Source organism: Polistes dominula, unplaced genomic scaffold (assembly GCF_049000335.1).
Source record: "Polistes dominula isolate Pdom_NZ unplaced genomic scaffold, Pdom_raw_medaka contig_49, whole genome shotgun sequence".
NCBI lineage: Eukaryota > Metazoa > Arthropoda > Insecta > Hymenoptera > Vespidae > Polistes > Polistes dominula.
Genome location: NW_028300914.1, coordinates 3700812 through 3724910, shown reverse-complemented (window position 1 = coordinate 3724910; position 24099 = coordinate 3700812). Strand labels below are relative to the sequence as shown.

Below are 24099 nucleotides of genomic sequence, written 5' to 3'. Positions count from 1 at the left end.
TTTGTATCTTTTATCTTTCTAGAAAATTTGTTTCTATATTAAATTTTTTTCAATAGTCACTAATTGAATTAAAAGAAAGGGAAAATATGTGTCATTTTAAATGAAGAAATAATTATAAGCATAATTATTAGTTATTAATAGTATTATTATAGTGTTATTTTTTAAATTAGTATTATTATAAAATATAATATTAATATATTAATATTAATATATTATTATATTTTAAAATAGTATTATTAGTATTATTTTTTTAATTATAACAATTTTCCTAATTAACACGTACAATTTAATAAAATTCCTAGACAATCGTATATATGTATGACAATCTATATATATATATATATATATTAATAGTATAATATTAATAATATGTATTATTTATTAATTAAATTGTTATAAATTTGTATATGTATTGAGTTGTTTGCGCGGAAAGTAGTTTCGTTTTTTCCTGACACAATAAAGTTGCATTACTTTATGCAAATCGGCAAATAACAACACATGAAATAGGTGAGAGCTTAAATTTATCAAATTCAACTGTTTATGCCAACTTAACTTCGAAGCAAAAATTATCTTCATTTTTACAAAAAAAAAAACAAAAAACAAAAAATTACTTTTTAAACAATCCAATATTTATATTTTATGTATACGTATGCTTTTAACTGTTCCGAATATCTGATGTGTAAGTAAAGTACACTGAAAGAAAAATTTCTAATTGGAAAATAATTTCTTTTCTAGGATTATCTCGGTCAGAAATCATTATAACGAGGTCAAAGAAAGCACAAATCGAGTCAACCAATCCATTTCGAGGACTAAAATTTCTTACAAGTTGGAGAAACTCGACTAACTAACATCTACGCCCACTGTTCATTTCTTTTTTCGAAACAATCATTGACTGTGAAAGAGGCTGAAGAAATTGGCAGGAGATTTAAACCACATTGTTTTGCGCTAAAACTAAAAAAGAACAAAAAAAATATCTTTCGAGTGGTCCGAAAGTGGTCCAAAAAAGGGGATCACAGGGTAAAACCTGTAATTAGAACACCTTGAGTGTAATTCTAATTAGGGGCTCTCTCTCCTTTCAGTCATAAATCTTTGACCATTATGAGGGTCATGTTTGGATGAACCCTAAAAGAAGAATAGACCTTTTTGATCATTTAGCAAATCAAACCAACCCCACTGCTTTCAAAAAGAATATATATAGGATCGAAGATATTTCTTTTCTTTTTCTTTTCTGTTGTTCTTCTCAACCTCGACCTTAAGGTTAAACCCATCGTTTAAAAGATTAATATGTTTTTTTGTCTTTATGCTTGTTCTACCAAAATCATTTCGTATTAGTGATATCAACAAATTTATATAATAGATATATATATTTATTTAAAAATATATATATTATAAAATTATATATAATTATATTTTTAATTATAATTTATTATTAATAAATATTATATAATATTATTTTAAATTATAATTTATATAAATATATAATATTAAAATATTATTTTATATATAAAAATATTATAATAATATATATATATATATATTTTATTAAAAAATTTTTTTAAAATCGTAATAAAAAATATTGACCACAATTAACAAAAAAAAATTGTATTATTCGCAACACAACGAATTTAATAGTAGATTAAACTATACGTATTTCATTAGATATCATTGCTTATCATTTTCTAATTTGCATGCTTCCAGTGAATTACGTCACACGTGTATCTCGTCATTTTCTTCCTATTATTACTCATCACTATTATCTTCCAATTCCGTGCGTAGATATCGATTAGATGTAAAATAATGAGTCCCATTTCGCTTCGTACTGTAACAGGGAGCTAATCAGACTACAAGGATAATCCATCAGAAGTGTCGATTAATTATATTGTATTGCAAAGCCTGAGGTGTGTTTTATACAAAATAAAACGATAATATAGAAAATTTTATAATAAAGATTGAGAGGAAGAGAGTTACTTGATGTTATTCAAAAAAAAAAAAAAGAAAAAGAAAACAAAACAAAACGAAAAGAATTGAAAAGAAAAAATTGTATCGATTATTAGAATAGAAAAAATAAAAAATAATAATAATAATATTTTTCAAGAAATAATACCGGTATTCTTTCTTTCATCTTTCTCTCTCTCTATATTTCTGTCTGTTGTCTGTCTCATCGACGTTGCAACGTGTTGCTAATACACTGCAGATACCATCGCATCTGTCGTTGGATATTTTCACGTCGTGGATGCCGCTAGTAGTAGCCAGTGTGCATCAGTCAAACGTGTCATTATCTTGTAAATCATTAGCGATTGTCCGAGCCGTGAATCGTTGTACCGATGTGGTACCCTACTCGTATAATAATCAATTTATGCTTTACATCGAAAGCAAGAAAATCGATTATCGATCGATCTACGAGACAGGAAACGAAATGAAACGAACCTACGAACTTATGAAGAATATGCAGATATATTCTCGTAAGAACGATTTATTCCTATTTTTCTTTTTTTTTTTTTTTTTTTTTGTAAACTCTAAAGAAAAGTCAAATATGAAGAAATGGGAGAAGAGAAATGCGTGAGAAAAAGAACCAAGAAAATAAATGAGACAAAGTACATAGTCATTTCTAGTATATTAACTAACGTCGAAATAGTTGAACCTCTAACCAACTACCAAAAGGATTTTTCTTTTTTTTAATCGTAAATCAAAGGACGCGCGTCGTCCGTAGGCGTAAACATTGGAACTTTTGTGGAAACGAGAGCATGCCCTTTCGTTCACTAAAAGATTAACCCTCCTTCTCTTCCTCTTTCTTTCTATCTCATAGGTCGGTCAAAGTAACAGAGAGTTTCTCCCAAGGATCGGCTCATTTGTTGCGTATTAAGCGCAGGATAACGAGCTTTTAAAGTCTACCGCCTTTAAACCGAGCCAACCAGTCAGCAGCAGCCTTCGTCGTCTCATCGAATTCATGGAAAATGAACGAGGGAAAAGGACGATATTTCATGCCGACACAACGTTTATTCTCCTTTATCTACTCTCTCTTTCCTTTTTTTCTTGCTTTCTTTTCTTTCTTTTTTTCTCTTGCAACCTCTAACCCCACCAGTCCCCTCTTCTCATTCCTATTTACTCTTTTACGATCAAGAATGAGTTAACATAGACGAACAACATATACGATATTTTCCTGTCGTTTAACTATGCGAATATTCTTGATTTTTTTCTTTTTTTTTTATTATTATGTCTTCCTGTTTAAGAATAAATCCTGTAATGCAATATCTATCATTTTCCATGATATTGTGTTTACAAATATAGGAAGATGTTAGGTGATGTTTAGTAAGTACTGTTAGTAATTGTCTCTAAGTGTTAGGACAAGCACATAACCGAGAGATTTATGTTTGCCATCGAATACCAAAATAGTAACTTACAATGAGATACGTAAATATAGTCATTTTTTTTCCGTAAGTGATTCGCGATAGGTGGTAAAGATGATATACTTAAGTGATATACGTAACACACTATTATTGAAAATAGGAGTCATTTGCTTTCGTAAACTTGGAATGCATTTTAGTTGTTAAATCAATCAACAATGTAATTCAAATTTTCATTATGACTCATTATATACTTATTTTTACCGTAAAAAAATCGTGTTTATAAGAAAAAGTAAAGAAGTAATCGTTATAAATATGTTTTCTTCTTAGTGCGAGTCAAATTCTAACAAACAACTCCCAATGGTTAGTAGCTGTTGTTTTTGAAAGTTAGATTTTTTTTTTTATTGACCTGTCGTAGATCTTTTACAATGACCATTCACACTAATGGATAGACTTGTAAGGCGCCACTTCGTGCTCGTAAACCAGTCAAAATGTCGACGCTTTTCTTTCCTTCTACCCTCTCTCCCTCCTCCTCCTCCTGCTTCTCCGTGCGTTTAAAATCTGCTGACAAAAATAACGGGATTGCGGTGGGTTTTTTCTTTTGTCTGTTGTTCTCGCTGGTAGCTCGTAAAATTTGTCACACGTTATTTGGGGTTTCTTCTTCGGAACTAAAAAAAGAAACGGTATCACAAAAACGGATCCTGTGAAAATAGCGTAAAATATCGAATACCATTGATGAAAGATTTTCTTCGATAAGGCAATAACGAGCATAACACGAGCCACTTTATAACCTTTAGAAAATAAGAACGATAGAATGATAAGATTGAATAAAATTACGTATATTATCGTATTATTTATTATTCCAATTGTGACCAAAATTGATATATTTAATGATTTATTTTGAATATATAAAAAGGTTGGGTTAAATGGACGTGAAATATTTCGATAATTCAACGAAAAATAAGATTTAAAAAATTGTTTTCAATCCACGTGTAAAAAGAATTAAAATATAAAAAGGAAAGAGTTCACCCATCGCGAGAAAAAAAGAGAAAAAAGGGGAGGGTGGTGTGAGAGAAAAGAAAAAATAGGAGGAGATTTAAAAAAAAGAAGCAAAAACAAAAAAGAGAGAGAAGACAAAATAAAAGAAAAAAAAAAATCGTGCCACGCGATCGGCTTCTTTCTTCTCGTATTTCTTCTCGTTTATTTCCTTTTTCATCCGTCGATCGAATTTGACTTAAAGAGAGCCCCCAGCAAAGAATAACCAAGAAGAAAGAGGAAAAAGAGCATGAGAAGAGAGAGAGAGAGGCGTGTCCGGTCTTGCGGCTTCTACAAAGAGATTCCCACTTCCCCATGGATCCCTTCCACTCCTCAGGGATCCCCTTCCACGTGGGTCCCAGAAGCACGCTCTCTCCCTCCCTTCCTTTAAGTCCCAAGAAAAGCAACCGGCATGGTCCAGGCCACGAGATCGCCAGGTAAAGCCAGTTTACGCAACGCTTCCGTACGTGAAGCATCCGATACGAGTCAAGATTATAAGTGAAACTTCATTTTTATCTTATCGTGAAAATTATATCGAAGTTTTTTCAAAAAGGAATATTATTATGACATCAAATCGAACGTATGTATATAAACAAATTTAAAAAGAACAACATAAATATAATAATAAATCACAGTTAGATAAAAAAAAAGTACAAGGATAAACGTCATTTGGTTATCGACATATTATCCAAATGTGAAAAAAAAAAATTTTGTTCTTTAATATAATCAGTAGAGAAAGACTATACCCACGATAAACGTTGAATCCCGTGGCTAGGATGACCGCCTACGCGAACTTCCAGCAATACGATCTGATGGATTCCGAGGGTTATGGTTCGGCTAGTAGTCCTGAATCGAATCAACGAGTATCTTGGGCTCATCAGGAGGTTTATCCTCAACCACCAAGATCACGAGGTAGTAGTTGTGGTAGCGTTAGTTCATTGGACAGTCACAATCATCAGGAATATCAAGAGATTGGTCCTTTGAACGGTGCATTTCACGTTACCACTACGGCTAGCTTTAATTTCGCCGAATTTTACGAAGGTTATTATAAAGAGGGATACAGAAATGATCATCAATCTCAAACGATGATCGGTAATCCTAAGGAACGTGCTAAAATCGTATTCAGAATGAACGATCATCAACGTATCGATGAGATCTATCAAACAACACCTTTGAACAGTACTACGACGTTTAACAACGAAACCTTCGTCACGAGCAAACAGGAATCCGGTTACGCGCCAAAAATGGAACACCATCATCCCACGAACGTAGTATTCGGTAACGACAGGTGCGAGTTTTCACAGAAGCAGGATACTTTTTTCGTTAAGAAAGCTTATGCCATTGCGAAAAGTAACGGTCTCACTCATTCAGGAAGTAACGAAGTTGGTGGACCAGACGTCGTTGGTGCTTACGGTCAAAGGTCAGACGTGCTTTACTTTGGTAGCACCACCTGTATGCAAAGAAAAGACCCTTGTGCATCGAACAATCAAACAATCGAAAATGATCATCAAGTCAGGTATCATCACAATCAAAGGAATGAAACTTTTCGTACAACGGATTACGTTGAACACAAGGACAAAGAATCCGTGCAAAAGATTAAAAATGGTACTGCACCGGGTGTCGAGGTACTTAGGAGAAGAAGATTGGCAGCTAATGCAAGAGAAAGAAGAAGAATGAACAGTTTAAATGATGCCTTTGATAGGCTACGTGACGTTGTACCTAGTTTAGGTAACGATAGGAAATTAAGCAAGTTTGAAACATTACAAATGGCACAGACTTATATCGCTGCGTTATATGAACTTTTACAAAGAGAATGAATATACGAATATATTATCATTTGTTTCTTTTTTTTTTTTTTAATTTCCGTTTAGATTATTAAATTACAATCGTTATAATATCTCGCGATTTTGAATGATAAAGTAAACGAGATTAAATCTAATCGATTAGTGCGTGGTTTGTGCATATAGCTAGATACATATATATGTATATGTATATATATATATACATGAAAAAGAGAAAAAGAGAAAGAGAAAAAGAGAGAGAGAGAAGGGAATATCGATTCGAATTCCTTATACAGCCGGTGAGTTTAATCAAGAGCAATAATTACAGCAGTTTCGTGCCGCGCAATATTTCATCGCTAATGTTTCTCCCTCGTGCCACATTGCCGCGAGATTCCACGTGACTTTTTCCTTACCGATCTCTTTCTCTTTCTCTTTCTCTTAAAGATAGTATCGGTAGCCAAAAGAAAAACGAGAATGAAAAGATGCACAAAGTATCGTAAAGTCGAGTCCTGGTTGCTCTTAGCCGATAAGAAAGAATGTAAAATGTGATTCTTTGCTAATTCGATACTTTCCTGTGGAGAGGAAAAAAAAGGAGGACCTTTTGAAAGGGCCTAGAGAAAGATTCTCCTCTCTCTCTCCCTCTCTCTCTTTCTTTTTTTCTCTCTCTCTCTCTCTCTCAATTGTAAATAAATCTCACAGGTGATCGTCTCGAAGTAACACGCGCGTAGGCGTACATTTCTGTCTGTCTGTCTGTCTATCTGTACATAAGTAAGTACATAAATAAGTACATATATATACGATTTAGTCTCTATCTCTCTCTTAGCTTTTAAATTATTAAATCTAAAAGTTTACTTATAACCAAACGAAAACGATAAGACAATTTTCTTTAACGAAATGAAATTCTGTTTAAAGAAATGATCATCGTGTTTAATAATAACGGGAATGTTATATGTTAAAATGTGAATAATAACTTGAATGAAATAATGATTTTTAAAATTAAAAACAATTATTATTATTATACGATTACTTACGTCTAATATCATTAATAATTTGACGAGTAAAAATTACACTTTTATAAATTTTATTAACAAATTATTCATAACCATAAATTACTTGTATTTTTCATACGATTGAAAATGATTAATATCCAAACGATTAAATTTGATCCTTGAAATGAAAGAAAAAAAAATCTTTCATTCTCATTCATATTAAAATATAAAGAATTAAACAGTAAAAGTACATTAAAAGTAATACAATCGAATTTTTCTGAAGGATAAATATGAAGCATCAGGAGCAAGGTCGTGATTCCTTCTCGTTGAAGAATAAAGGTTTTCAAGAAAGGGGGGCGATTTTTTTTTTTTTTTTTTTTTTTTTAACAATAAGAAAAAAAAAGTAAAAGGATGCTCCCTTCTTCGCAATTAGGGATATGCAAAAATCGCGGGACAAATGGCAGCGATGGGCCACCTCCACTTAGCAGTCAATCACAATTAAATACAATTTTGCGCGGGCCGCCGGGGCCCGGTAATGGTGCAAAAAGAGAGCAAATTGAAATCTCCTAGCTGACAGAATGATAGATGGTAGTAGTTGGACGCGAGAAAGAGAGTGAACGTAAAAGTAAAAAAGAAAAAATACAAAATAAAAAAGAAACATACATATATATAGATATATATGTATAAAGAAAGAGAGAAGGAAAGACCTTCGAAGCTTTTTCTTCGCGAACTGTGAGAAAGCTCTTCCTCTCTTTTCGTTTCAATACAACGAATAGTAATAGTAGTAGTCATAAAGTCGAGCAAAAATATTATAATAATATAATGATAATAAGAACCCTTTTAGATTGGTGTTTGCTTCGATAACCACCAAATGAAATGACTTATTCGTTAATTTTCTTTATATCTTTATTTCATTTCATTCTTTTTCTAGAACTTTCATATAGGTATATTACCTATGTGTCTTGTTATTTATATTCATTTGTTTTTTTTTTCTTGTTTTTTTTTTTCCAAAATAACTTCTTCACCTCTTAATTACGCTTTAATTAAGGCTCGACTGATGACTCGCAGCTTCATCGAAACGAGCGTATACTCGACGATTCTATTCTCCTCCACGAGCAGGGGATTAAATAAATCTTCGGGCTAAGGTGACAGAGAGACAAAGAGAGATAGAGATAGATAGATAGATAGATAGATATATAGATAGATAGATAGATTGTATAAAAGAGAGAAAGAGAGACAAAGAGAGAAACGATCTACGAACTCAACGACGGCATTCATTAATTTCGTCCCGAGAAAAGCGAGAAAAATTCGGATCAACGTCTTTGTCCGCACATATTGTAAGGCAAATTTATTTCACATCTCTTCTTCACCTAGAGCTTCCGCAATTAAGGGGGAAGATTGGATAAGGAGTTTCTACCATCGTCTTTTCTATTATCGTTTGTCGTTACTTTGTAAAAAAAAAACTATTGAAGGAAAAAGGAGGACGTGTTATTATCCAATGAGTTTATTTGAGATGTATCAACGTTGTTAAAAGATATACAAATAGAAAGATAAATATATATATATATATATATATATATATATATATATATATATATATATATTATTTGTATATGCAGGTTATATCTCAAAAATTCTCTTTATCTAAAAAAAGATAATTTTAACGAAGAAAAAAAAAACAAAAAAATTTAAATTTATTATTTAAATTTTATGTAATTAATAATTATATTAATTATATTATAATTATTATAATTATATTATAATTATTACAATATAATTAATAAAATTTTAAATTTAAATTTATTAGAACAATATTATATATTCCAAGATTCGAGAACTACCCCGTTATACGATGAGTTGTTAAAATAAAAGTATAATTATCAATTCGAATATTTTTTAAAAGAAAAACAAAGTTAATTATTATTTTTTGAATTAAATAAAATACAAATTTGTTTAGGAAAATACACGTGCCAAATAATTATACATTACTATTATTTATATCAAAAAAATAAATACAATAGAATCATTGTTTCGTTTTTTCCAAAATTATATAACCGATACCATTATTCGTAATTATTGGCACAACTGTAAAAAAAGAAAAAGATTAGAAAAATAAATGTCAGACACAAACGTATAAAAGAGAAACGAAGAAAAAATTAGATCAAATAAATGTTACGAATTTTCCATTAACACTAGATATACCACGTTTTTCAGTATACCTATTTCTACCACACTAGTCAAAATAACTGGTGTATAAAAACAATGCTTTTTGAAGCTTCCAGTCTTTATTTACTCTTAAAAAATAACAAAAATTATTTAACAATAATAATTTTAATAGATAAACGGATTTATAAACATTTTTAAATAACAAAATGCTTAATTATTTACAGAAATCAAATGTTACATGAAGTAGAAATTTTGAATTCAAATAGCTCTCGACTAGTCAAAATGACTAGTCTGGTATATCGAGTGTTAAAAACAAAACAAAAAACAAAAACAAAAAAGAAAACAAAACTGTTTGTAACCGGACAAAAAATAAAGAAAAAGAGAAATAGAAAAGATAAGAGCATAATATTAATATTAATCCAAAGTATACAAATTTGAACACAGATCCCATTTCTCTTTCTCTTTCTCTTTCTCTTCCGTATTTCTTTAAGGACGATGGAATAAAACGCAGGATGCGTAGCACGAACGCAGCTAATCGGTCGACGCAAACGTCTTCATTTGCTGCATGTCGTGCCATCAACATTGTATATATATATATATATATATACTCGAGCTCACGTATCCCGGCTATTCGCACAATTTCTCTTCGACGTCTCGACGAAATCGCACGCGAAACAGAGGCAATGGCCTCTTCTTCTTCTTCTTCTTCTTCTTATTCTTCTTATATTTTTCTTTTTTCATTTTCTTCTTCTACTACTTCGAGACTCGCGCACACGCCATTACGGAAGACAGAGAGTAATACGCGAGACGAATCACTCCGGTATAGTACATCAACGATAGGCACCGTTTTTCCTTCGGGCCAGAAAAAAGACTTTATAAACTTTTGTACTTTTTTGTTTTCTTTTGGGATAGAAAACTTCTTTTAATGTCACGATTCAACAAAAAAGAAAAAAAAAAAACAAAAAAAAAAGAGAGAGAATTAAAAAAAAGCGCTTCTTTCGATACCTGACATATGTTAGTGTGAAACATTATTATATTATATATATATATTGTAAATATGTATACTTTTATGTATTGTGTTATACTGTGTATTATTATTATGTTATTATTAAAATGTATAATTACGATTGATTCAATTGAAAAATCTACGTTTATTAATTGAAAATAATTCAATGTTGATTTTGTATTTTTCTTTTATTTTATTTTTTTTTTCGAGACAGTATTGAGATCTCTAGCTCTTGAATACGCTATCTGGTGGCTAAATTCAAAATTAGAGTAGATAGGTCGAATTGCTACGCCACGTGGAATCTCTAGCACTTGAATACGCTATCTGGTGGCTAAATTCAAAATTAGAGTAGATAGATCGAATTGCTACGTCACGCCCCTACCAGAGATCCCAATATTATCAAAAGAATTTTCTTTATGATAAACCCGAATTAATTGTTCTAAAAAATAATTGAACCGTTCTGTTGTTAAGTATAGTAACATGTACTGATATTTTACATATCAGTAAAATGTGTGTGTATATATATATATATAGATGAATTATGTGTATTCAATATGTGACGTAAAAGATATGCGTGACTCACCCTATACGAAAGGGTGTTTAAGTAAATTTACTGATAACAAACTAATTTCTTTTATTATTATTAATATTAATATTATTATTATAATTATTTCAATTATTATTATTTTATATTTTTTCTAAGCGATGTTTTTCTTATTTAATCGATCTGTCTCACACACACACCCCCATCGGTACTTCTTTGATTATTATTTTACATAATAATAGTTATCATTATTATTATTATTATTATTATTATTATTGTTATTACTAAAAAAAAAAAAAAAACGTTAAAATTAATTCCTACCAATAAATGTTCCTCGATCAAGACCAAATGTATTTAAGGAAGTGCAATGCGAATAAAGACGATAAATAGAGAGAAAAAGAATAATGAAAGATTTTACACAGAAAAAGATACAAAAAGAAAGAGAAAAAAGACAAAAAAAGAAGTTAAATTTCCAAGGATAATTGTGCGTGCACCCTTAACTCCCCCTACCACCCTCTCCCATCCTTTACCACTTTCATCTTCCTCGTCCTTTTCCTTTCATAGAATCGCGTGCAACGAAGAGAAGAATTATGCAGATTTCGTGTTGCGTTCAAACTGGATCATCAGAGGAGAGAACAAAAAAATATTGAAAAAAAAAAAAAATAAACACTCACACACACACACACACACACACACACACACATTATTATATAGAGTATAGTTACGTGTATATAATATTTGAAAAAAAAAATAAAAATGGATAAGAAATTAATAGAAAATAAGATCGATCATCGATGGATGATCGATTCGATCGATTGTTGAAGATCTAGGAAACTTTCGATCAAAGTAGATCATCGTTCGGATCCGAGAGATCGGATCCTTTCGAATAGGATGCAGCATAGTGATGCATCTCGTGTTGAACCGAATTGGACTCTTAGCTACGTAGAATTAGAGAGAGAGAGAGAGAGAGAGAGAGAGAGAGACAGAGATGAAAAACAAAGATAGAACTTTAAACTATTCCTTCGGGCTATAGTCTTCTACGAACTTTAATACTATAACTATCATTTAAACTGCGCATCGGTTAACCTTTCCTAGGACAAACCAAAAATAGTAGATATTTTTCTTTATCTTCATTTTTTTCATTTTATTATTATTTTCAATTTTTTCTTTTGTTTCTTTCTTTTTCTTTTTTACCAACACTAAAATTACCGGCAATTAATGCATGCCTATTTCTACCAGACTAGTCAAAATAACTGGTTACAAGTATGTATCTACATATAATGTATATGTAATTTTAAGAAAACAAAAATCAAAAGAGAAATATCCAAGGGGAATAGAAGGGACACACAATAGATTTATATATATATTATAATTATATAATATTAATATATATTATATTTATATTTCATATATATATTACATATTATATTATTATATATATTATATTTTTATATATTATATTTTTATATATATTATATTTTTATATATATTATATTTATATATAATATATTTATATATAAATATAATTGTATTATATGTAATAGATATATATAAATATAATTATATTATATATTATATTAATTATATATATATATATATATTTTTTTTTTTAACTTCTTACTTTTTATCAAATTTATATATGTGCTTAAAAAATATAAATACGATATCTACGAAAAATATATTTATTTCTATTTTTAATAAAAATTATTTCAAATATTATGTCGGCTTTTATCATTATAACAACATATTAAATCAAAAAATAAAAACTGCAAAAAATTTAATATAATATGATGTTTGTCGTAGTATGTTATTGTATAATTATAGTTATTATAATATAAATCATAGAATTAGAGTTGTTTTTTTTTCTCAATTTTTCTTTATTTTTACTTTTAAATCACTGTTATAATTATCAGCACATATGCATGTATATATATATATATATGTATTTACATACTATAATAATAATAAAACTCAATATCTGAAGATGGGATCAGTTGGACCGTAGAAACGAGCAGCCAAACACCATTCAAACGTGAAAGCTGTGTAGTAAAAGAACATACTGTATTATTAACCGAACGTTTCGAAGATAAGCCGGTTAACGCGTTAACAATGGCGGATAGCGGAGACTTCGATGATCTACCATACAATATCCTTGGTCTAGGCAACCATGATTATGACGCGATAATAACGTGAATCCGTTAACGCGTGTTAAAAAAAATATCGAAGAAAGAGTGAGCAAGAGGATACGCGTAACGGATGACTATAATAAATAAAAAATAAAAAATACAGAAAAACCAAACTCATTATTTTCAATTACAACGAATTATCCTATGAAATATATTAATTCTTATAGATGTGTATTATTTATGGGTGAAATATAACTAGATTAGGATATCATTTTTCAGAAAGTATCTTTGTAGAAAGGATTTAGTTTTTTTTCTTCATTTTTTAAATGAAATATAATAGTTGATTGACTAATAAATAATTTCGTTAGGGTTGTTCTATATTTAGTATGGTATTATTATTTTTATAATAGTATAATTGACGGTGAATATTATAATTATTATTAGGGAAAATATATATAAATTATATTTGATTTTATATAAATTAAATAGATAGTTGACAAATATCGCAAGGTAATATCATCTGTTTACTATCTTAAAAAAATTGTAAAAATGTGTAGCACTATATATTTATATTTAAATTATATTATAATTATAAATATTATATTATTTATTTAAAATATGAAAAAAACTATTGCAAATTTAGATATTACTTTATTATAATATTTATTATTATAATTAATATAAATATATATCTAATATTTATTATATTAAGAATTTACCTAGATTAGGTAAATATTTTAATTTAATAAATATTATTTATTATTTTATTAATTATAACATTAATATTAATTATTATTTAATTATTATTTAATATTATTAGTAATTTAAATTTAGGTAAATTTAAATTTACCTAATCTAGGTAAATCTTTAATACACATTAACCTAATTTAACAATTCTAACATAACAAAATCAAAACGATTTGTATCGTTTATTAAATCATATTCAACTAAAGGAATCGGTTAAGTTAATGTAACATTTGATAGAAAGAGACAAAAAGAATTGAAAGATAGGGGGTTGGGGGGTTGGTTTGTGGTGGGAAATACGAGAAGCGGCAGCGTTTAATTTTCGATTTTCATTGGGCTCGTTCAGGTTGAGCACTGGCGCGAGTTCTATGTGCCAGAGGTAATTGGTATCTTACGCGGGTCCAAGCGTTGAGAGAATAAATCGATCGCGGCGGATGTTGTTGTTGGGGGTTTGATAGAACGTCGGATAGCGGCTCGTACAAAGCGACCTTCGTCTGCTCGGAACGAACCTGCTACCAGCCAGACAAATTGATACCAGGCAACGCACTCCACTCACTCTCCCTATCTTTTTCCGCCTTTAAACTTGGATTTACCTTTACGTGCCTGTAGTAGGTACGGGCGCATAACTTACAGACCTCGATACACACCGCCGCCGCCAGTGGGAACGGTCAGGGTCGGCAAGCACGAGGCGCCTAACATCTTCCTATCGAATCCTTTTTCAAACATGAACATTCGCGAAACTCGTTCTAAATTTTCCCTTCAAATGAGTAAACCTTGCCGTGATTCTTCTCTATAGAACCAGAATTAGGACTTGTACTTTAATCACATCAACTTATTGTCCCAGAAAGAAAGTTCATTTGTAGACTTTTATGTTCTCAATTTAATAGTATGAAAAATTTAAAGATTATTAATCAGTGAAGATTTAATTATATAGTTTTAGAGAAAGTTCACACAAGTAGGATTTATCATTAAACGAAGCTGGTTGTTTTTCTTTTCTATTGGATTACAATAATTTTCAAATTTAATGATCGTGAATCAAATATGTAAGTTGCATTATTAAATAAGATTTTTAATTTTTCATTATAATACTCTATTATATATTTATATTTTATTAGAAAAATTAAGTATGACGTGTATCGTATTATTATCTTATGATTTCAATATCACAAATTGATATAATATTTTAAATATATTAAACATGTTAAAATTATAATTATATTATTATTATATTAAATATATTAAATTATATATTAAATATTAAATATAATATATAATATATTAAATATTATATTTTTATTATAAAATAATTATATAATATTAATATTACAAAATATATATAATATAATATTTTGTAATATAAAATTCAAGATGTGATTCATCGTAAAATCAATAAGTATTTAAAAGATGTACAATTGATTTTCTAATAACCATCACTAGGTTAATATATGTTACAGGACCAGCATCTAGAATGATCGCACCTGTATCTCTCGTTTCCTCGTATCCTTTGGCAATCTACACCTGACACACTACTCCCGCCAAGAATTTACACGCATCCGGACACGCGAAGTGAAGCGTTAGAAGAAGGATAACTCTCTTTTTTCTGTGTACATGACCGTTCTCAAAAAAAAAAAACTTACTCGTACGTTCTGAGAAACGTCATCTAGTAAGTGGAATACGCAAGGTATTCCACTCTACTCTAGTAAAATGGTTCTCTCTCTTTCTCTCTCTCTCTCTCTCTCTCTCTTTCATCTAGTGTATGCCACGAGCAATCGTCATAATTGCAGTAATAGTAGTAATCGCGATAATGCCGTTTTACTCTATTGTACGAGCAACAGACGCATTAACTTCATTATCGTCCCGTATAATCACCGTGGACCATCTTCTCTCTATGTAGTACCAACAACACCATGTATTCGCACAGCTGGATAGAAAGTTAATGCTTAATAAAAGACCAATTTTAAAACTTCTCCTTTGGCAAGCATCATGTATAAATGTTCTGAATAATAAGTCCATTTTGTAAAGGACCAAAGTAAAACGGTATATTTCTTATTCCATTTAAATCTTGATCCTTTTAGTAAATAATATAACATCCCAACAAAAGAATGCTAAACACTAAGCTTGAGAATTTTTGTCGAGAAAATTTGTCAGCAGAATTCAAGGTGGTATTTGATCGATTTAACGGTTCGATAAACTATGAAAAATCATTCTCTTTCTTTCTAACCGAAGGTTGATATAATTTGACGCGAGTTGAACGCCTTAAGACTTCTATCCTTCGTGTGTCCATCCACGTCCGATTCATTGACCGTAGGTTTCCGCACTGTCATTGCATAACCGTTGCCATGATGTCGTCCCCTTCTTAGAGTTTCTTCCATGAGAGAAGAAATAAAAAAAAAAAAACGAAGAAGGAAAAAGAAAAAGAAGAATCCTGGTGATAAGTTAGTGGAAGAAATTCTACGTGCTTCTACGTTATTATTAATTTCACTTCATTCCTAACTTTGTTCTAAACCTTAATGAACGTACTCAAGAACATGATTGCGATTTAAGATTCTCCACGTTGTGATTTTGCCAAAAGCTGTAAAAAAACAAGGATGAAGTCGTTGCTAGAGAGTGAACTAGCATATATAGCTTCGATTTATTTTTCTTCTTATACATTTCTTTTTATCTTTTATTTATTCTTCTTATTCTTTTATGGATCGTGGAGGTACGAACGATCTTTTTGCTCGTTCGTCGAACGAGCAAAACCAAAACGGCCGCCACGGTGTCTTAAAGAAATCACGCCTCGAACTTCTCTAAGCGTATATACATCGATTTGATCTCTTTATTTGCGATTATCATCGCAAATACAAATACTTTCGTGATGCATTTTATCAAGACTAAGATGAAATGATGTTTGATAAAAGTTTGGAAAAAAGAAAACAAGTCAAATTACCTACATCTACGATACTTTAATGATATTAAATTATAGTCTTGGTAGAATTGGAAATGTGGTACATTTTTTTAAATAATTAATTAAATATATTATACATATTTTTATTGATATTATTTTCATTACGACTTTATAATATCTCGATTTTTAAATAAATCGTAGGATTATTATTTTCATAATTTTTTTTAGATACCCAGTTCTATTGGGATAATCGAAAATAAGTATAAGTTTTTAGATGTATATATATATATATATATTTAATAAATATATAATAATAATACATAATTAATAATAATAAATAATAATATAATAATATTATATATTATTATTATATAATAAATTATATAATAAATAAATTATATATAATATAATAATAATAAATATAAAATATATAATATATATATATATTTTTATAGAGTAGGTAATTTCCTACAAAAATTTGTATTGCGCATTTTATAATAGTCATTTATTGTCGAGTTATAAAATTCATAAACAAAAATGAAATTTGTCTTAAAATAATCAAACTTAAGTCTTCAATATCATTCAAATGGTGACGTTTACGAAAAAAATATAAGATACCTTTTTTGTAGAGCATTAAATTTCCTACAAAATTCTTCCAGAACATTTTTCTGTACAATTAATTAATGATGAGGTATGAATTTTATTCTATTGGACTGAGAAAAAAATAAAAACCTGCGATGCGGAGAATCTTCCTATTAAAATTAGGAGTTCATATTTGATGAGAATTTTTTTAAGGTGTCTAGCAACCCATTTTTCCGTGGCACTTGAAAAAAAAAAAAAAGTCATTTTTTTGACCCACCCTAATATATATATTTATAATATATAATACAAATTTTTTTTTAATAATAAATAAATAAATTATATATATATATTTTTTTTTATTTAAAATAATGATTCCCTTTCGGGATACATGGGATAAATTATATATATTATATAGTAAATTATATATATTATATAGTAAATTATATATATTATATAATAAATTATTATATAATAATAATATAATAAAATAAATATTATAGATATAAAATAAAATAAATATATATAACAAAATAAATAAAATATATAGATATAAATATAATAAAAAATAAATATAATAAAAAAAATATATATATAATAATATATATGCTACTATGAAAGTCAATAATTATTGATATTAAATAATTTTTTTATGTAAATAAAAAAAAGAATTTTTACGAAAATAGTTTTATTTGGTTAATATGAATATCATTATATTTAAAATTAATTAATTAAATTTTTTTTTGCATATTGTGGCGGGTAATGGGGTTAATGTATAAAAATATATGCTAAATATTCGATCTTACACCACTGCATTTGATGTGCATTGACATTCTCCTATTTTGATCTTATATATATATATATATATATATCACATAATCTTCAATAATAAAATCTTGTCAACCGATTACCAAGAGCATCTTTTAAAAAAGGATAAAAATAATAATCGTTTTCGATAAGAAATACGATTGAACGTAATCACATCGTGAAATCGACTAGATCGGCTAGCCTATAAATAGTCAAAGAGGGTTACCAAGCGTAATAACAGATCGAGCAACAACATATCGGGGTTTACCATCGATCCTTATCGCGATTCTCGCGAGTCTCGATCACATGGCGATAATTAAATAGACGATCTACCTATCGATATCTGGGTACGGGTTTCCAACAAGGAAAACTGGCTATCGATTTTACGAGAAAACTGGATAAAGTCGTCAAACTGTGATCGCGTTTATAAAGATCGAACATGAAAGATTTCGCGTAAACATCGGTTCTTGAACGTAACAGCGAAACTAGAGATAGATAAAATCGGTTTCGCCTGTCTCTAACACCTAGTATCACGATTTTAGGATTGATCAATAAAAATATATTGACAGGAGACTTCAGCGAAAAGGGGCGAAGGGTTTGGTTACTTGTGTGTACTTATAATTTCTTATTTAAATTTTCACGATAATAAATATCTTTTATTAAAATATATATATATATATATATATATATATATATATATATATATATATATATATATATATATATATATATATTATAATAAATAGTATACTTATTTATAATAGAATATATTTATAGAACATGGCGGTTGTATTAAATTATGTCAAAGAAATGTGTTATTCTTAAAAAACGTGGTATTCTAAAAAATTATATTAATATAAATAATATAATTTATATAGTAATATAATAATAAATAAATAAATTATTTAATTTTTAAAAATTATAAATTAATATAAAAAATATAATTAATATGGTAAAATAATAATATATAAATATATTATTTAATTTTACAAAATTATAAATTAATATAAAAAATATAATTAATATATTATGTTGAGAACTAAAATCGATATTATTAAAAAAAGATCTTCATCATTTTGATATTGCCAAATTTGTGAGTTTTCCTTAACACAATTATTATGTATACTATTAATTAGTATTACCCAAATAATTAAAGAATGTTTATTTAAATACGTATGTGAAAATTGTTCCCATAATATAATACAAAATCATTGGAAAGAAATATAAAAAAAAAAAAATAGTTTCCGGAAGAACAAGTAACAAAATGTCGTCTTATCTAAGAAGGAAATTGAAGGAAAATACAGTAGGATATAGAAGTTGAAATATGGGCGTATTTGCGAAAGAAGGACGAATCAAAAAGGGTACCCACCACCACCACCAGTATGATCTCGATCTAAAGAGGTAAAGAAAAGGGCAGCCTAAGGGGTTTTAGTCGAACACATCAGCAGACACACACCTGCCTTATCGGTAACTTTCTTCGAGTACACTTTAACATTTAAGTTAGAGAATGAGAAGAAAGAGAGCAGAGAATGTTTCTTCTCTTTTATAGTATACGGCGCCAAACTCATCGAAGATCTTAACCTACAAATACAGCCTGAAGCGTATGAACGGACACGCCTAGTTAAGTCGCCTGATGAATGCGCAAAAATGGCTGACGATCGATGCAGATGCAGAGCAAGTTACAACAAACGTTGATCTAGAAGAAGAAGAAGAAGAAGAAGAAGAAGAAGAAGAAGCAGTGGCAGATTCTTCAAAAACGATTCTTCTTATTGTGAACTAACTAACACACACTAGTTGATATTCAACCAAACCCTTTTCTTTCTTATTTCTTTTTTTTTCTTTTTTTTTTCTTTACCCACTATCTATAGTTCTAGCTAGGATCTCTCGTCATTGTCTTTTTTTTTTTTTTTTCAGGAACGATTTTTCTACTATATTCCGATGATACCCCTTAGGCTAACATAAGCAAATTATTATTCGTCTTTCCTAGGGAGATTCAGTCGATCCTCGCCTCTCACCTATTGTAAACGCTCGTGACTTATCATGCTTAATTGCATAGTCTACCGTTGAATTATTGCAGGTTTACAATCGAACAGGAAAGAAAGAGAGAAATAAATAAATAAATAAAAATAGAAAGAAAGAAAAAAAAACTAAAAAAATAAAAGGAAGGAAGAAAGAAAGAAGTACCAATTAACGGTAGAAACTTAGACGTTCTTTGAGAACACAAAAATTAAAAATGAAAGAAAAAATAATATAATAAAAAATAAAGATACATATATATACCATATATATACAATATATATATATATATATATACATTCCTAAAAAAACGTGTTATTCTAAATAATTATATTAATATAAATAATATTATTAATATTATTTAATTTTAAAAACTTTATAAATTAATATAAAAAATATAATTAATATAGTAATATAATACTGTATAAATAAATTATTTAATTTAAAAAAATTATAAATTAATATAAAAAATATAATTATATAATATAGTAATGTAATAATATATAAATAAATTATTTAATTTTTAAAAATAAAAAATTAATATTAAAAATATATTATATTGAAAACTAAAATCGATATTATTAAAAAAAGATATATATATATATGTATATGGAGAGAGAGAGAGAGAGAGAGACTCTTTTGCTTTCTACAAATTCGTATCAAGCGAGTTTAAATACTACACGAAAACATATTTCAATAACACGGACGTAACCGTATATTAACTCAAGTACGACGATTCATATTGTTTCATTAAGATCTCGCATAGCAATGCCGATGGTTTGGGATACATAAATCAATGAAAAATTAAACCGAGTTGTATTTACATCGATATTTTCAATTGGAGAACAAAGAATGCGTAGCATCCTTTAAAGAATTGTTCGAAGGATTGAAAATAAAAAAAGAAAAATAAAGAGAATGAAATGAAAGAGAAAGAGAGAGAGAAATTGAAAGAGATATAAAAAATAAATATCGGATTGTATATGTATCATGGGGACGCCTTTAGCCAATACCGTTCTGTCTCTCGTTAAGCAACCCGACTAAGCATCGTTTTCTTCTACCACGAAGAAGAAGAAGCGGCTTACTTAAGCGTGGACTTGCGGCGCTGATTTTACTAACGAAGACAACGATTTATAATACGGTCGAAACGTGGACTACGTTAAATCGGCACCTGCTATACAAGACCGCCATTTTATATTTCATTCGTATATCAAACGTTATGTATATCTATATTACATATATATTTAAACATTGTATCTAACGAAATATTTTTTTTTGAAGTGAAAACTTCTTTAGAATGGAGGTGATTTGAAAAAAAACGAACAAAAATCTATGGTAACGGAAACGAAACGGTGAAACGACTACGATACTAAAAAGAGACAAACATATATTGGAATCTCTAGCACTTGAATACGCTATCTGGTGGCTTAATTGAAAATTAGAGTAGATAGGTCGAATTGCTACGTCACGTGGTGGGATCTCTAGGACTTGAATACGCCATCTGGTGGCTAAATTCAAAATTAGATTAGATAGGTCGAATTGCTACGCCACGCCCCTACCAGAGATCCCAATACATCTATAATATTTAGTCTGAGAGGGAATATATGCATTTGTTTCTTATTATCTCGGTCTCTTCTTTATGCGGTTCTTCGTTATCCCCACTCCTGGCTTCTAAATTTTGTATATGTGTGTGTTTGTATGTGACTGCATACTACGAAACATAAACTCATATTATATCAATACACACACTTCAAAATATTAGTTCTTCGATTGGCCACTAGATTATCCACGTTTCTCATAAAAAAACTATATCATAATCTCTACATAAGACTCCAGCATTAGAAAAATTTAAGATTAGAAAGATTTAAGATAAGGATGTAACCGGAAGTAAGGAAGTAAGGAAGATATATCAAATTCAGAGAAAGACTATCTATACCTGAAGATATATTATAATTACTTAGGTTAAGACGGAGTATTTTTCCGTCAATAAACATCCTACAATTTTGCATTGGCAAATGGCATTCCATTTTAATTGGTCAAATTTGGAAAGTTGTAGTTTTTGTTAACTACCCACATCCCAAGATCATATTGGTACCCTTTGGTATATTTAGAATAACAATATTATAATAATTAAACCTATATATATAAACCTATAGTTTCATTCTTTCAAAGCTTGGTTTTCAGAAGGTTTCACTTCTAATATGTTTGATCTGCACACATGATATTTTACACAACCTTAAGAACAAAAATTATTATAATATTTATATAGAATATAGAAAATGGAATAACAATATTTTAAATGTATATTATATATATATATATGATATGAATATTATTTTTTATATAATATGATTTTTATAATAAATGATTTTATATAAATAATTTATTATAATAAATAACTTTATATAAATGATTTTTTATAATATGATATAAATATGATTATGATATATATATCATATTAAATATGATATATATATATATATATATATATATATATATATATATATATATATATGTGTGAAGAGACATCGTGGGTCGAATTTTTTGTCTTTCTCTGTCTCTCATTCTCTCATCCTTTTTCTTCCTATCTCTTTCTCACTTGACTCTGTGTCGGGATAGTAACTTAAAGTTAAGGTAGGTCGGGGCGTAACCCAGGATTAAACGAGTCAATAACTCGTGCCGTTCCTCCTCCACCTACAATGAGAAATCACCAACAACTTACAATGAATACTATGCGCGTTTTAACGTAGGTATTGTCGGGGCACGTTTCTTCATGGAGCACACGTGGGCGAGGGTGCACGAATACGTCTTCATGAAATCGAAACCAACGATGCAATAATTCTTAACTAAATCGTTGTTCTGAATTCGATAACACGTTCAATTTTTTTGGTTAATTAAAACAAAAAGTAACTATTGAACAAAATTAAACAAGAAGTGTGTATACACCAAAAGTGATTCAAAAAATATTTAATTTAATAATGAAAGGTACGTATATGCAGTTATATGCAGGTTGGAAACAAAATTACATTACGTATGTATAAAAATAAAATACTTATATATATATGTAACAGATATGCAGTATATCTTTTATATTTATATTAATATCAATCTACTAATATATACTAATATAATAATATACTAACATATTTATGTTATATAATATTATTATATTATTAAATTCTAATTGAAATTATTTAATTTAGCGTTAGTTTTATTTTTATATGTATTTTTATTATTATTATTATTATTAGGAATATTTTATATACGTACTACCTTATTATTTCCCACCTAAATTGATTAACCACGCGAAAAGAAATGAAAAGAAAAAAAGGTCAAGAAAATTGAACAAATTATATACATTATTATATATCATTTATCATAAAACATTCATAAAAATTTCTCGTCATTTGATAACATTAAATATAATTATTATTAAAACTAAAATTTCTTATAAAGTATGTACAACAAATTAAATATCAATCAAACTACATGAAAATATAAAGAAATATTGAAAAGAGAATTTAATCATTTTATGAACTGCGTGAAAGGTTCATATTATTATCTTCGTATTTCTTTATTTCTTTTTTTTTTTTTTTGACATAAGCCAAATAAGATGGAAAGAAATTCTAAGAGTACAAACAAAGATTTGCGATGAAACTTATTGTTTTTTTTTTTCTTTTCCTTGTTTTTTTCTAACTGCAACCAAAGGAATATTATTTTGCGTTATTTGGTCTTCTCCGATGGGTTCTCCCTTTTAACCATCCTCCTCCTCCTCCCCCCTGGTCACTCCCCGAGCTTCTCTATTTCTCTTTCTTTCTCTCTTTCACTCTTGTACACTCTGATCGCAACACCGAGGGGCAGTGAGGCCTATGCGTGAGCAAAACCGAGACAATAATAATTCACAGCCCCGGGCTAAGCAGCACGCAGACCGTGCTCGCGCTTCTAATCCTTCGGCAAATTGCACGGAGCGCCATAAAATAAGAACCGAAAGAATGCATGCAAAGGAAGAAAGGAAAGAAGGAAGGGAGGAAGGGTACTGTCCTTCGAGAACTACCCCCTCTCATGCTTCTCTTCTTCT

At 28.9% G+C, this 24099-nt stretch overlaps 1 protein-coding gene across 1 annotated transcript; it reads left to right on the top strand.

The window, feature by feature from the left end:
• The first annotated feature begins 4791 nt into the window (after nucleotides 1-4791).
• On the top strand, nucleotides 4792-6196 carry LOC107068959 (uncharacterized). Its single transcript, XM_015325836.2, has 2 exons — nucleotides 4792-4816; nucleotides 5115-6196. Exon 2 carries the CDS (start codon nucleotides 5156-5158, stop codon nucleotides 6194-6196), a length of 1041 nt encoding a protein of 346 aa, XP_015181322.1. The 5' UTR covers nucleotides 4792-4816; nucleotides 5115-5155.
• The last annotated feature ends 17903 nt before the right edge of the window (nucleotides 6197-24099 follow it).